Source organism: Periplaneta americana, chromosome 2, assembly GCF_040183065.1.
Source record: "Periplaneta americana isolate PAMFEO1 chromosome 2, P.americana_PAMFEO1_priV1, whole genome shotgun sequence".
Lineage (NCBI taxonomy): Eukaryota > Metazoa > Arthropoda > Insecta > Blattodea > Blattidae > Periplaneta > Periplaneta americana.
The window spans coordinates 108741919-108759401 of NC_091118.1; the positions used below are offsets into that span (position 1 = coordinate 108741919).

The 17483-nt window shown below is 35.8% G+C and overlaps 1 protein-coding gene across 2 annotated transcripts in view; it reads right to left on the reverse strand.

Annotated features, from left to right (window-relative positions):
- The window catches only part of LOC138694482 (tudor domain-containing protein 1-like), a 186411-nt gene extending 169808 nt beyond the window's left edge, over positions 1-16603 (reverse strand). For both annotated transcript variants that reach the window (XM_069818245.1, XM_069818244.1), the window contains exons 1-2: positions 16485-16603; positions 2359-2513 (exon numbers count right to left, since the gene is read on the reverse strand). In XM_069818245.1, coding sequence (XP_069674346.1) covers positions 2359-2501 — 143 coding nt within the window. In that variant the 5' untranslated portion in view covers positions 2502-2513; positions 16485-16603. The remainder of the gene's footprint in view (positions 1-2358; positions 2514-16484) is intronic.
- Between the last annotated feature and the right edge of the window lie 880 nt (positions 16604-17483).

Sequence of the window (17483 nt, forward strand, 5' to 3'; positions counted from 1 at the left end):
CATTCTTATTTGGCTTTCTCTGATGCAATGTGAGAGGTGTATCATTATTCTTTTTTAAAGTCCCAGTCTTCTCGAGTTGCTCTAGACTTTTCTTCCTGCACTCTGCTACTTCCCTTTGCACTTTGTTGATTGTCCCAACCAAGCTCGTTCAGTTTCCTTTCAAATGTTGTGCTACTGCAAGTGAGATAAAGAAGTTGTCGCAAGTAATATTTCTTCCTCTCTAGGAATGATCACGCAAGATTCTTCACTACAAAGTCACTAAGATTTCCAGCACTAGGACGAGTTTCATTTTTGCCAAGGTAAGGGAAGGCATTCGGCATTTATTTTGGATTTTTATCGATGGTCATCCAATATTTCTGTCCATATTTGTCATGGTTGGAAGCCATGAACTGAATGAATGGACACTTACATTTTGACGGGAACAACTGTTCATCTACAGAAATGTATAGGCTTTGACAGTTTGCTATGAATCTGTCCCATACTTCTGTCATGAGAGCAAACTTGTCATGTTTCAATTGCTCCGAGCAAGTTGACTTCAAAACAAACCTCAAGGATCTCATTATTTCTTTGAACCAATTGCAGAATGGGACACCTCATTTTCTGACTATAAAAGATTCACTTCTATTTCTTTGGATTCAGTGACACTCCTTACATACAAAATATCCAGAAATGCATTGAGGTCTTCTAAAGGCAAGAACCAATCGTCATCTTTCGATACCTTATGCGCATCTCTTTCTATGCATTTCTGAATATGCTTGAGAATATATTCATCAAGAAAGAAACACCAAGCAGTGAAGACAAGTTCAATGATAACATGCCTTTTTGCTTATGGAGAAGGACCAGTACTGTCCCGGAAAGCATTCTGCTGTTACAACATTAGTAGAGACTACCTACTTCCCAATTCATCCCGTCAAGAGCCTGAACTTCTGTGCCGACACTGAATTTGCTTCTTTGTTGTAAGGCTGTGATGACAAACCAGGCTGCAGTAACCTACTTTAGAAGCACTGAATGATCTGGGAAAGGACGAGCTGCAAAGTCCTTTGCCAGCTTGCAAATGCAATAGTTCAGCCTTTTGTTCGACTTCTGCTGAAGCTCACCGTAAAAGCTTGGTTTTACTCGAATCCAGTTGTTGCAAGACAACTCCGATATGCCAAAATGATCCAAAATGATCCCTTTGCCCCACCACCATCTCTCAACACAGTGCCATGTCACGCCATGCTTTGCTCTGCTACAGTCTTATTCTTCACATACAACTTACTAATCATGTTCTTTCTACGAGTAACAAACAAAAATGACGACCACTATAATGTATAATAACCAATAGCACCAAATTTCTATGTGGAACAAAAATATCCCATTGGCCTTTTGAGATATTTCTTTTTTTTTTTTTCAGAAACTATTCAGAGCAACAATTTTTTTTTTTTCAAAATGGACTACATCAAGAAATATTAAAAGTCAAAAACCCTCAACTTCCTTCGAAAATAATTAGAAGAGGGAGTAGTGCTTAAATTTTGGAATGGGACAAAAATGTCCCATCAGACATTCTAGTGTTAAAGGTGTGTATTAGTGGAAGGCGGTAGTCTGCTAGTGTTTGTGCCGAGAGAGACAGAGAGAGAGAGCAAGGCAGTGTACAACATTGCCACATCATACTTCATGAGCACATGCAGTAAATGTTAGTTTCACTTATTCAATGTGTTGATACACTCACACGTGAACAAACAAACTCAGGAAGTACTTGATATAGACTGATTCCGATTGGTTCTACTGTACAAGCTTGTGGCGTCACATACCAGAAATGCTATGGTGCATACAGTAGCTGACCGCCTTCCAAAATGCCATCTAGTCTAAGAGTGAGTGAATGAAAGGTGAGAGGTTTATTAGGGGTGTGTGTGAGTTAAAGGTTAGAGGTTTATTAAGGATGTGTATTAGTGAAAGGTTAGGTTTGTGCATATTTTAGATACATATGAGAGTAGGTTACGTTCCTCGGAGATGTATTTCTTTGATGAATGAGAATTGTTTTGCCTGCTGTTTGCATTGTGATGCATGAAACATTGCTGTTAAGACTTGCTTACATAGTATGTGAGTTTTGCAATTGAGTTCACCTTTTGTATAACTTTAAAGCATCTGGTTCGTGTTTGTGTAGCATAACAGCTAAGGCTATGGACTACAGAAGTGAAGGACAGTGGTTCAGTCTCAAAGTTGTGTGTTAATGAAAATGTACGTAATGTAGATATAAAATTGATAGTAGAAATAATAAATATCATGTAATATCTATGCATTTTTTGCGCCATTTCGCCATTGTCCGTGTATGGAAGCACACCCCACATTCTTTCAATATTGAACCACATTAGCACCTACCTGGAATAGCATGGTTGTAACTGACGGTCCAATCTCGAGCCTGGACCATGACTGTAGCAATTGAAATTAGGATCATAAAAATCTTCCATCATAGGGTCCCAATTTGAACACTCCTGCTGTAAAAGTGACGACCTACGAGACATGATGAGCAAATCCTGAAAAACAAACACCACTATCTCAACAGAAGATTATTATTACTTACAGAACATCTGATTAAAAAAAGCTTCTAATACAACATAAGCTGTAGTGTGTGTGTGTGTGTGTCTATATATATATATATATATATATATATATATATAGACACACACACACACACACACACACATAGTATACATATACAGTGTATAATTCAGCTATTTACAATTTTCCATTGCAAAAATTGAGAATTATTATGCAGCGAAGAATTTGCAATTTTAGGCGATTTTCTTATTCAATATTTTCTTCATTATTATTATTATTATTATTATTATTATTATTATTATTATTATTATTACTATTATTATTAGTGGTAGCAACAGAAACAGTTAGTACCAGTAGCATTTTATTCGATAAAATTCAATAACTGTTGCTGGAGTCTTCACTAGTAATGAGCATTCGACACCCTGTAAAATAACACAGAAGCATCAGAAGTAATTCTACAGAAGAATTAGATCAAAGGAGGCACCATTTCTTCTTTGACAATTCCATACTACAAATAGTAGGCCTACAGAATATCAAACATGTTGTTTTACTTTCCGGCACTCAATTACTTGGCTAAACTAGTGCTGACGTAGTTCCCTTCATTCTGCTTATACATGTTGCATATACGAATCTGTGACAGGTTAGGTTTGTTTAGTTTAGGCTTTTGTTATACCTTGCATATAATACCAACTGCATCTCCATAAAAAATTCCTTACAAATTCAACCATTTTCACTTAAAAAATCAGTAAGTGCTAGTTTCGCCCAATATTTTCCACAGAATAACCTATAACTATTAACCTGTTGTACATAGTAATGAATGGATGTATCGCCGCCATATTGTCCACATAAGACAACACGAGCAAATGCATCCTCATTTTAAAAATGTAAAACACAACTCTTAACTGTGTCAAAATACGACCTTCTTCAATCAGGGTTGCCAGATTTTAGATTTACCAAGGAGGGACATTATTTTTCCAGCATAAATACTTACATTCATTCTTTGTGAGTAATATGAGTGTGGGCAGAGTTGATATGTCATGATTGAACAAAAAAAAAGTGAGAACAAATAGTATTCCTTATATGAAGTTAAAAAACCAATACAGCTATCAAAATTGTCATTGTAATGAAAACATTATAGAATTTGCTTTCTCCATGAACTGTTAACAGCAGATCATTACAAGATTTGGGAATAACTGAGCCTGCAATAGTACAATTCATAAAGCTATTTCTCAAATCATGTAATACAGAAAATGGCTTTACAATTAGGCAGTTTTCTGACTGCAGTTTTAAATTTGCTTGCTGAAGCATTACTCTCAACATTTACAAGAAACCCTAGCTAACAAGGAGCAAGTTCATTTCAAAAACTGTCTATAACATTTTAAGTGGATTCTCCTGTAACAGCAAATAAGACTTTACAGCTCCAAAATTCCTTAGCAACTTTCATTTTCTGGAACCAAAGGTAGTCACCATGTGAGCACATGACGGATAATTTCAATCCATTCCATATCAAGCCATTCTAAAAAACTTTTTCAGTAAGGGTTATGTCAGTCACAGGACATTCAGAATGTTATGTATCCAAAACTAATAAAAATATTCATGTCCTGTTTTTTTTTATACATCTCAAAAAACCTGCTACTAATTCCATATCAATTTAATGGAATATTATTATTTACTGAATAAACAATAATAAAATGCAGCATTAGTCACAGGACCAATAAATGTTGATATAAGGCTGGGAATACACGGATGCGCTGCGGCAGTAATGCAGCATTACATGTTATGAGCAGAGGAAATTGTGCACTCTCGACCAAGCGGTGCACACGATATGAACCATTCTGAGCAGCGCGCAAGCCTCGAACACCTTCCTAGATCCATTCTACCTAGCACGATGCACGACCATGGAAAACGAGGAAGCTTTGCTAACTTCTATTTGCGTGTTGATAGTAATAGGATACATTTCCAACAGAAAGAAACCTAGATCTACGGAGCTGTATTACAAGAAGCGGCTAGGGAATAATTTGTTAAGTGCTTTCAAGAAATCAGCGGCCGGTATAAAAACTATGACAACTACTTGGCTGATTTCCACCAATTTTGACGAATTATTGATAAAAATTCGGCCAAACTAAAAAATCAGCCACCAATGTGTGACAACCAAGCTGAAGTCAAGATAGGACGGTATTTATTGTACTAAACTCAATTCTTCCTTTAAATAATGTTATTGTATAATTAACAATGCATGTAAAACACTAATTTTGGTTGATTGTATATGTCAATATTCCAGGTTCGCACTGACTTTACAATTCTTGGTGACAGGGGTTTCGTTTACAAGCCATCAATACTTTTTGCGAATTTCAAAACAGATTATCGGAGAAATAGTCCCAGAAGTTTGCCCAGCAATTGTCAGTGCATTAAAGGAAAATATCAAGATGAGTTAAATCATAGTACCAACATAATGTGCTTCTTTAATGTGGATATTTTAATTGCAATACAAATAATGAAACAATGAGAGAATTACAGTTAAAAATTCGAAATATCACATCAAGAAAAATCAATAATATTTTGAAGTCACATTCTAATAAAGAAACACGTACAATAAAACTACAAACATTTTCTTTTTCGAGAATCAAAGTTTGATTGCCAAATTATATTTTTAATTGAAGTGTAGCCTACAGTCGAAACGAGTATTTTAAATTAGCCAAAGAAAATTATTTTAAAATAAAACATGGGAATGTAAAATATATACAACAAATACTACAAAAATTGTTATTCAATTCATTAAAAATAATAAGAAAAAAAAAACAGAAGACATTAATCGTGCTGGTTTTGACTGTCGGAGTAGCTAATGTGATGAACATTCTGGGGACGTAGTTTTAACTGGATGATGTTGAGGAGAGCCAAGAAAGTTTGATTCAAATCCGAAAGTGACAGGATGTAGTGTAGTAAGAGTGGGATTGGAGGTTTTGTCATTGAAAGATCAGCTTGAGAAGACTCTTGAGTCGGAGAACGTTGTGGTGGTTCGGAAGCTGAAGCATAGAAAAGTTGAGGGAATAATTGAGTAAGTTGTCTAGGATAACCCATTTGGGAAAAAAGACATCAAATGAAGGTGCAGATGAATGAAAACGTTGTTGTCCATAGTAAGTTGGCATTTCAAAGAAGTTTCGTTTTGCTTTCACTTGAATGTCATAAATAGCTTGCTGAATCCCTTTCCTAGTAGTCGCACGATATGCTATTATTTTTGATGAAAGGAAAGTACAAAATGATTTGACTTCACATTATTCAACAGTGATCTTTAACCTACCAGAAACCATCGGCGTGGTTCAGGTGGTAGCGCGTTTGCCTGCTGATCCGCGGAACTGCGCTCAAGCATGGGTTCGATTCCCGCTTGGGTTGATTACACAATTGTATTTCTTAAAGGTTTTCCTCAACCGTGAAAAGAATTTCCGGTCTTCCACGCACGCCTTGTGCAGCAAAAGAGTGAACAGAGTAGAAGTTCTCAATATGCCATTCCTTTGTTAAAAAGGTTTCCGTTAGGACCACTGCATCATATGGCTGGAACATATGTCTGGCGTCATTTGTATTGCGTTTCTAATTCCCTCTGCATTCCATAGTAGTGTTCTCAGAGCTCCTTTTTGTTGCTGTGCGCTATCCTTTCCTTTATCAACGTGTTTCGCTCTGGTGAACTCCATTTGTGGGGATGAGAACTGCATTTCCTGAGCATTGAAAAAAATACCGTCTTACTAGGAATCCTTCTGGCTAGAATTCAGGATGGTTTAGTCTGGTCAGGTGGCTGAAATTAATTCCCACTCTGAAAGCCTTGTTCGTTCCTCTGGTGTTTAACTGGTCGCACGAAATGTCGCTGGTGATCCAGTTGTCTTGCAGATATCTTATGAGGCATTCCTTTCCTATCATTGGATGTAGGCTGCCTACATATAACATGCTAGCTTGTCTGCCACTTTAAGATTTGTGTCTTGTACTTGTTTTGATCCTCTGATATTCAGTCTCTGAGGGCAGCCACACCTGACTACCTCAGACCAGGTTCCTTCTCTGTCTGCATTTTCTTCCTCGGCGGCTTCCCCGCCATTCATTCTGGGTGGGGCGTTCCTGAGAATATTTTCGTTATCTTGGATATTATTCTCCTGGCTTCTGGGCTCTAACAACGTCGTTTGTTCAATGGGCATCTGGATGTTTGTCTCGTCGCTGGGTGGTTCAGGGGCTGATCCCTTATTCCGTTTCTTCTCTTGATCTGCATCAGCGTTTTCAACGGTAACTGTTGTCCTTGTATCTTTCCTTGTGGGTCTCTGCTCAGGTCGTGGTAGAGCTTTTCTTATTTCTTCCGCTACTGTCAGTTTGCTTGTGGCTTTCAGGCTTTTAATTTCCTCCCATATTGCCTTTAGCTCTTCTTTCCCGTTTTTCAGCATGATGAAGTCGCCCTTACAGTCTCGGCATAACCATAATAGTGAACTGCTAGGCTTGTTGAGAGTAGCGTAGTCTCCTGCACTGACCCCTGCACAATCTTTGTGGTACCATCTTTTGCAGGATCCGTCGCGCTCGACTGCTGCATTGGCTTCGGTCACGGGTTTCCTACAGTCTCCGCATGGAGTAGTAGTGTCCATCGGTTTGTCTTTACTTGGCATATCTACTGCGGCTTCCATTTTACGATCTCCTTGGCGAAGCGCGTCATTTGCAAAATATGGAGTTTTCCTATTGTCTGCCCGCTATATTTTACCTTGTATAGAGTGTTATATGATGACACTGAGTCCACTAATACACACCAGTATACAAATAACTTTCTTGATATCGCTGCACTCCCCCGCGGCGCTAATACCGGTTGCAATCTGCGGTCACTCTGTGATTCACCCAATCTATACTGTCTGTTTCGTCTGCCATTAATTTTTTTTTTTTAATGTTAGTTACAGGACACCCTATTGCCAAATATAAAAGATAATTTCTAATAGTGTTTACTGGTTTCAATACATTTTATATTATTCTATACCCTACAACCATTATGCGAAATTCTATTACTTGTGACTTTGAAAAACAATTAATCATGAAAAATGTGGTGAACCAAAAGAAAACAGCTGTTATGATTCACATATCTTCAAACTACATGAAATAAACTTTCAAGTAACATATAACAAGCAATTATAATATGAATTTTTTTTTTTTTCACTGCAAAGTGATCACTTACTGTAGAATGACTCTTGATCTACTAAACTCATTATGTGGTTTAATTACAATGTACTTTATTTTGCATTTAAAAGCATTACAACAATGTCTGACACAATTATCGATCAAATGTTATGGGCAACCAACAGCAACTATGTTTTTATAATGTTCCTTCAAACCAATGTAAGCATTTTTGTTCTTCCCAAAACTCAATGAAGTCTTATCAGCATAATAACATCAACTGTTTGTAAAACATAAGTTACTATATTTTTTATTTATAATGGACAGATATCTATAGCTTCAGTATCTTCACAGTATAGCCTAAATTATAAAAACACAATAATTTTGTTTCTACTTCTTGCTTAGTGGTAAAGTATTCTAACAGTAAAGGGAACATTTTAATACTCCTCTTTCAATCAATCTCATTAATGTATCAGCTGTTTGCTGACAACATAAAGTCCACTATAGTCTATTCAGTTGTTCTTCACGAGAAATGAGGGGTATTTTGATCAGTGTTCATTATAGATGCCTGTTGTTAGTAGCCAGAGTTGGGATGTAGTCAATATATACTGCAGGGCTGTGTCTTCCGCAACTGGTACTGATGATTTTAATTTACTTCTTTTGTGGTTTATGGATGGACAGTATAGAAGAATGTGTTCCAGATCTTCTTCATGATTATTACACCACAGACAAGTAGGATTATCAGAAATGTGAAACTGGTGTAGGTACAATTGAAGGGCTCAGAGCCAAAGGTGCCTAACCAACAATTACAAAATGAGTAAATAAGGGATGAAATTAAGAAGATCCTGACAAAAAATGATTGGTTTCACAATTTAATTGGTCTACATTGAATAAATACAAAACTATAGCATGAATCTATAACAACAATGTATAGTTTTGAAAAAATGCTTACTAATGAACAATACAAAATTGTGAGTTGGTCGCCTTTGGCTCTGAGCCCTTCAATTGTGTGACAATGTGACCTGATCTGGCTCTTGTTAAAAGTGTTTGAACATGTCTGGGAAAGTTTTTGTACATTTCCAGGTCATTTGGTTTCTTTTGTACAGATTGTAAAATTTTTCCTTTTGTCAGAAGAGAGCCAATTGTTGATCCATACTTACTTACTTACAAATGGCTTTTAAGGAACCCGAAGGTTCATTGCCGCCCTCACATAAGCCCGCCATCGGTTCCTATCCTGTGCAAGATTAATCCAGTCTCTATCATCACACCCCACCTCCCTCAAATCCATTTTAATATTATCCTCCCATCTACGTCTCGGCCTCCCTAAAGGTCTTTTTCCCTCCGGTCTCCCAACTAACACTCTATATGCATTTCTGGATTCGCCCATACGTGCTACATGCCCTGCCCATCTCAAACATCTGGATTTTAAGTTCCTAATTATGTTAGGTGAAGAATACAATGCGTGCAGTTCTGTGTTGTGTAACTTTCTCCATTCTCCTGTAGCTTCATCCCGCTTAGGCCCAAATATTTTCCTAAGCACCTTATTCTCAAACACCCTTAACCTATGTTCCTCTCTCAGAGTGAGAGTCCAAGTTTCACAACCATACAGAAGAACAGGTAATATAACTGTTTTATAAATTCTAACTTACAGATTTTTGGACAGCAGACTGGATGATAAGAGCTTCTCAACCGAATAATAACACGCATTTCCCATATTTATTCTGCGTTTAATTTCCTCCCGAGTATCATTTATATTTGTTACTGTTGCTCCAAGGTATTTGAATTTTTCCACCTCTTCGAAGGATAAATCTCCAATTTTTATATTTCCATTTCGTACAATATTCTGGTCACGAGACATAATCATATACTTCGTCTTTTCGGGATTTACTTCCAAACCGATTGCTTGTTGATCCATAGGTTTGTAAAATGAAACTTGACTGAAGCAAAGGACTGGATAGAGATATCACTTGAAGAGGTCTTGGTTGCAAATATGTTGCTTGTTTTGCAATATTATCGATTTTCTCGTTTCCAGGTATACCACAATGACTAGGTATCCACTGAAATGTTATTTCCTTTTGGAGTTCTTTTAGTTTACTTAGTTGTTTCTGAATTGGAATAATTCTATGTGCATATAGGTTTGGTACATATTTAATTATATTAAATATAGCCCCCTTGGAGTTGGTAAGTATGCAAATAGATTTTTCAGAAATTTAAGTAACACACTGAAGAGCAGTATCAATAGCTAGTAATTCAGTGTCAAGACTGGAGGAGGATGAACATGGTATGAAATAACTTTCTTGATATTTTGGAATATAATATCCTGCTCCTGATGTCCCATTATTAGGGTTTACAGATCCATCTGTATAAATTTGAAGATGATCCTTATATGTGCTGCAGAGTAGTTCCATGGCACCTAACTTAAGAATATTTGGAGGATCATTTTTGGAATGATTTCCTGGAATTTGTATGCTATGTTCTGGAATCACCCATTTCCATGGAGGAATTTCGTTCACAATACTCCTCTTTGAAAGCCAAACATTTTTTTTTTTTCACTTTTGACATCCTGAAGTACAGTATCATTACTACTGAAGATAGCCATAGGCGTAACACATTTTTAACTATTTTTGTCAGCTTTCTTCTCTCACAGCTGTAAATTATTTATTGACTATCTTAGAATCTTGAAATTATTATCCTACACAATCAGCTGGCAATTGTCAGGATGCTTGACACAGCGATATATAAAGTAAGTTCCGCCTTAATTACATTATCTGCTTCTTTACTTACACTACTCTTTAAAATAAAGTACCTTTCTGCATTGTTTCATATATTAATTTAAGTTTAATGTAATTATTAAGACGAAAATAGTGACTAGGTAATGACAAAATTATACAAGTGTTGTTAACTTTCTAAAGGTGGGACTTTTTGGGTTCTGCCTCAATTCGAAGTGGGACACAGGATGTTTATGTGAAAATCGGGACATCTGACAACCCTGCTTCAACAATGATCTCTATTTCCACTAAAAATGCTTTATTAGTGCGGTCCAGGCCCCCAAACATCATTGTCCACAAATTTGTACCTCCAATGGCACTGAAAACTGCTTTCTTGCTCATACGGCCCCTGCCCCTAAACACCCACCATCCATTGCACTTGGACCTCTCGACCAAACTTATTGTTGGTGACTGGTAAATCCAGCCCTGTAACGAATTTCACCCACCCCACTTCTAACAGTCTGCACGCTGTCAACAAACACGTGACAAAGAGGGTAGAGAAGGGACTGCCCTGCTACTGCTACTATTGATAAAGAAAACATTTTACTCACCGGTGAATCATTATGGTGTTGCCTCAATTATATTAGCCTCAGAAATCGTTTTAGCTGTATTTGATAACAGCCATCCCGTTAACTGAACACATTAATCTTTCAAATATTTTATTTACTATTTCATTTTACTTGGTTATTTTCTGTTACAAAAAAAGTGCGCTCTTTAAAAATACAGCCCTATACGAACGGTTGGACACACTTAGTTAAATCACACGAGAAATGCCGAAATTCAAACATTAACCGAAATGACTTATTGCAAGAATGGACGAATTCACATTGCTTATTTCTGACAACAAAATCAGAAGGGAAATAAGTTTGAAATGATTTCTAAGACCCTTGGTAAATTACTACATACATTAGTTCGCCGAAATTAACTCTTCATCAAATATTTGTGACGGATGGTAATTAAAACATTATTGGAAACTTGGACTGCAGTGTCCTAAATGTAATATATCAAATAGCAAATACACATTAAAGCGATCTGAGGGTATTCTGAAAATGATTATAACTACAGCTAAATAGTAAATACTAGTTCGCTATGATGTAGTTTAATTATTAACGGGAAAATGTTATGCCAATCCAGTCGCAATCCTTTCAACAGCTGTAAATGAATTAACATACTTCTATAATAAATTACGATTTAATCACACTCATCAGCAGGGAAAGGATTTATATGTAAATACATATTTACTTATAAAGCTAATATAATTTATATTTTGCATTATCTTTATGTTTCACAATGTGTAGGGTTGAAAAATCCTACTTTTATTTTCCATATTTTTCCATATTTTAGAGTTTAGTACATATTTTCGTTAATTTCCATATATTTTCCATATTTCATATAAAACAGTCCATATTATATTAGGTTTAACAATAAAACAAAACAAAATTCCATTAACTTTTAAAAATACATTTCAACAATAGAGATTTAAACACATGTTCAGTAATCCCTTTAACATCAGAGTTATTTGAAAATTAGCAGTCCTATCAACAATGGGAAAGTAAGTTACAAAACTGTATTAATTTAATTTAAAATTTTTAACAGACTTCAGTTGTGCAGCTCAACAGTTAAATGCCAGTCAGAGTACACATAGGTTCAGTTTTGTAAATCATACTATAAAGACGGTAAATATGCCAAAAGTACGTCATTCAGTCAATTTAAAATCAAAACTAACAAGTTACATTTCAGAATTTAAAGAAGATGGTTTATCAACTGACAATAAAATATTATTTTGTAATTTGTGTCAGTGTGCAGTATCATCTACACAAAAGTTCCTGGTGCAACAACACATTACAACTAGTAAACATCAGGCCAACAAACAACTAAATTCCAAGCAGAGACAATTGTTTTTAACACAACCAACAACATCGAATGTAAGATCTGAGTTTAACATCGACCTGTGCCGTTCTCTCATCTCTGCTGATATTCCTCTCTACAAACTAAAGAATAAGGTCTTCAGGGAATTCCTTGAAAAATATACTCAACATACAATCCCGGATGAGTCAACACTTAGGAAGACGTATGCTCCATCCATCTACGATGAGACAATACAGAAGATAAGAGATGAAATTAAAGATAGTTCAATTTGGGTTTCCATTGATGAGACTCCCGACAAAGAAGGTAGACTTGTTGGTAATGTAGTTATCGGTTTGTTAAGTGAACAATATTCTGAACGAATTCTTTTACATTGTGATGTTCTAGAAAAGTGCAATAACAAAACTATAGTTAAACTGTTCAACGAAGCTATGGGTATCCTGTGGCCAAAGGGTATTATGTACGATAATGTGTTATTCTTTATTAGCGATGCTGCCCCTTATATGGTCAAAGCTGGACAAGCATTATCTGTTGTATATCCTAAATTGACTCATTTTACTTGTGTGGCGCATGCATTTCATCGTGTGGCAGAAGTGGTCAGAGACAATTTCCCTAAAGTAGATTTGTTGATTTCATCAGTGAAAAAAGTATTTCTCAAAGCTCCCAGTAGAGTTAACGTGGTTGAAAGAAATGTACCCTGAAATTCCATTGCCACCAAAGCCAATTTTAACTAGATGGGGTACATGGCTAGAAGCAGTTGAATATTATGCCGAACATATAGACTCTATTAACAATGTTCTCCTTGCATTGGACTCTGAAGATGCAGTCTCAATTGATACTGCGAAAACAGTTACCTGTGACATAAGTGTGAAGAATGACTTAGCTCACATTCAGCATACATTTTCATGCATCATAAAAACGCTCAAAAGTCTCCAAAATATGCACCTTTCACTATCTGAAAGTTTTGAAATTATAAATAGTACTGTGGAACAACTGAATCGTGGTAGAGGTAAAGTTGCAGATGCAGTAAGAGCTAAGGTGGACACTGTACTTTCAAAAAACCCTGGATATGAAGAACTACAAAAGGTTGTTGCTGTGATGAGTGGTGAATCAACAGTGAAGATTAACTTGGAGTTATCCCCAGCAGACATTGTGAAATTGAATTATGTACCAGTTACTTCTTGTGACGTCGAACGCTCTTTTAGTCAGTATAAATCTATCCTCAGAGACAATAGAAGAAGATTCACTTTTCAGCACTTGAAAGAAATGTTTGTAACCTATTGTTATGGTAACAGACAATAAAAATTGTGTTTTGTTGAAACTACATTGGAAGATAAGGTACGTCCATTATATTTTTTGTTTAGTTTGATTAAAATGTACCAATATTTAACGTACATAGTCATTTTTTTATAATTTTAAGTCCATATTTAATTCCATATTTTGGTAAAAATCCATATTTAATTCCATATTTTGGTAAAAATAACTACATATATATTTACATATTTCATATATTTTTAGTCCATATAAATCCGTTCCCTGCTCATCAGTAATTTCAAAATTGTTTCGATAAGCTAACTGCAAACTAAGATAAAGTGGCAGCCAGCACTTTGCTGTAAAATTAAAATAAAATAAAACTTTTAAGAAGCAGCATTGTGAAAATAGCTAGCAATAAATTTTCACAAGAAAGAAGTGTAGGATCCACAGTTACGACAGCGTATGCTTCCCAGCTAAGCAGTCCGTGATTCCATTCCTGACATGGGGTGAAATTTATCTCTATGCCACAGGACTCGGTAGGTCTTGCACTTGTCCTGTAACGTCTCCACGATGGTCCTGTATTGTGAGAGATATGTCATCTCCTACATCTCGCTGGCTTGTTGAGTCGGTTAAGGCGGAGATAAAACAAGACAAAGAAAGAAGTTGTGTACAAAGACCTGCCGAAGGATAGCGAGACTCCCTCGAATCATTAAGAAATGGACAAAGGGCTAAAGTAACGAAGAAGTTCATTACGCGTCATCATCAGTAATTGTCAAATCAGGCTTGGCATTGATATCAGGTTCCCGCTTTCAAACTAGGCAGAGGGAGTCGGATGTTACCACTGAATGAGTAAGTCCAAGACGACATTTATTATAACTAAAAACTTGAAACAATTATAAAGAAGAACACACTAACTAAACTAAATTGTTATAAAAAAAACTAAACTAAAGAGCTAGTAATATATTACAGAACGCGAAAGCGAAAGATCACCAGACCAAATGTTTTCAATACATACAACACACAGGCAGGCAAGACTGAGGACCCGACCACCTGACAACCATAAACTGACTGACAAACTCTCTCTACTGAAGAGTGTGGTGGGTGGGGAGCAATTTTCACCCCTAACTTCTCCAAGTTCTAGGGTCGGATTTACCAGTCACTAACAGTACGTAGGTACACAGTACTTAAACTATATGCCATTATGACGGCAATATATCCATTACTACGTACAACAGGTGAATAGTTCTATGTTATTCTGTGGGAAGTATTAGGGATGTCCCAAACGGTGTCTCCTTTAGTCTAGTTCTCCTGTGAAATTACATAAAATCATAGCCAGGCAACATAAGTTTCGAAGTGCGCAGAAAACAAATGCTCCTACCGGTTAGACTGGAGTGGGGATTATGTTGTGTAGAACAATGACGACATGCGCGACTCGAGAACAGAAGCGCTATGTTTTTAATGTTGCCTGATTATAAGGTATAGCAATTCACCAATGAATACCAAAACGTTGTTACAAACACCTAGGGTCGGCCAACTATTTTCAAGAAAAACCGGAGATGAAGTGACAGAATGTTATACATGAAATCAATAAGTAATGACGCTAGATTTATTACAGAAAACCCTTATTCCAAATAAGTTAAACCGAATTGTATTTTGTTACAGGTTTGGCTTCATCATATTTTATACATTGTAAAAATTCTCTGCAGGAATATTTTAAGTTGACTGCAATTTGTATTTCTCCTTTTATGAGATTTGTACTGCTTCTATTTCGAATATCTGTCCATTTATTGTTCATGAGAGAAAACACTCTCTCTGTATGCGCATTACTACCAGGTATGCTTAGAACAAAACCTATTAATTTGGATTGACATTTGATTTTAAAGTGGTAAACACGGACATCCATTTCTGGTTAGCATTACCTTCTATAGACACTGCACATTTTAATGCATCCCTAGAACAACCAAACATAACAGATATCTTCAGAAACCATTCCTTCTGCATTCTTTACATTGTATTTCAAATTAGTATAATAGAGCGGTAAAATTAAAAGTTTGAAACAAAGCTCTTTCCGTGACATAAAAATGAGTAAATCGTTCTAAGAGCAGTCAAATACGGGAGCCGGGGAGAATGTTAAAATATTGGCCCAATTACGGGAGATCCCGGGAAATAGGGAGAATTGGCAACCCTACAAACACCTCTCAAGAATCACAAACCACACAATTACAAAAATAACGTAGGCCTAATTACCACCCTAGATCAATATGATCTAGGTTATTACCAACAACACAATATCGTAACGCTATTGCCAACGCCAGAAGATTCATATAAAACACATCACAAAAAAGTAAAGCAAACGTTGTTCTTTATCATAAACGTCGTAAAACTCAAACATGAGACAAAAGAATATCAATACAAAGAAGTTCCGCATCGCACTATACAGTAATCCAATCATCTGCAAAAGGTTTCATTCGTTAGATTTCAGTAACTTTTTAAAAATATTTAGGCAAAGAAAAACAATTCATTAGAACGTTAATTTATGTTAATTTATATTATTTTATATTTCACACAATAATTCATATAGTAATTAATTTTTCCATTCGCCTACATGTCGGTATGCAACAAAATCTCACGTGCTCAAATTAAAGTTAACCGAGAAACGATGTCATTAGCTATGCTGTTTCTGCAATTAAAATTTCACTAATCTTTCACATAGCATCTAAAATGAAAAACCATACTCAGAATAAAGTATGATCGTGGCTATACCTTGCACGTTACAAAAGGTCCTGCCAGCTGTGTTAGGTTGTAACACAAAGAAAATGGTACAAACGCAATCTTAGTACGAACTTATAAACTGATTTTCATATGATTGGTAATATTTTTAAACATCTATATTTCATACAACGAGAGAAATATGTTGTAAATTAAACTTACCTTACTGAAACAGAAACAATATACAAACAAGCCCTGAAACACTCAAAACCAACTAAGACAAGATTCCTGCAAATTTATACCGCTTCACGCTCTTGACATGGTTGCCAATCTGGATCAATTTTGCCAATGGTACAAAAATACCTATTGACCAACATTTGAGGAAGAATTGTCTATTTGTTAAAGAAATTGAGCCATTTAAATTTATCAAATACAATAACAATTTATACCACACGGATATGTATACTTACATTATGGAAACCGACTAAACTAATGCGTTTAAATTCATGAACATTGGAGCAATTAGCTTAACTGTCATTGTGGCAACCCTTTAATAAGGGAAGTTTGTAGTAATAAATTACGTATTAACTATTACTTCTGTCAAACAGAATTGTCACAGAAACTTCTCAGAGAAACGATTGGAAGTGCATGATTTAACAAAATTTAGACATATATTCAGGGATTCTTTCAAGCAATTATCATTATGTGATTCTTGTTTCACCGTCTTTGTGTTGAACGGAAAGGAAGACATTAAGTGATGTCAGATGGAGGGAAATTTCGCACATTCCGGGAAGAAAAACTGATGTCTAACTTTTTCAGTTTCCTTTAGGAATATTCCATTTGTTGTTATTTTTTAGCATTTCCCAATCCCAACTAAAATAAAGAATTAATGTGAATACTGAATATTGCATGATTTAAAGCTTGTTTAGATCATAGGCAAATAAATGTTTAAACGATGCCTATTTTCGTGCACCGGCGAATGCAATTATTATTTATGCAATGTTGAATGCCACAAGGCTCAACAATCTAAAATATATATTTTTTAAAACTATGTATTATTCTGCACCTGTTGTTGATGCTGCTAACATAATTTCTTGTGCTCATAAAAGAAAACGAAAGAGTTGGATCAATGATTTCCTCGATAAACGCTGAACTCTAAACGTCCAAACAAGAGATCGCGCTGAGAGGATAAAAAGATCGCGCTTTCTCGCGCTTAAAAAA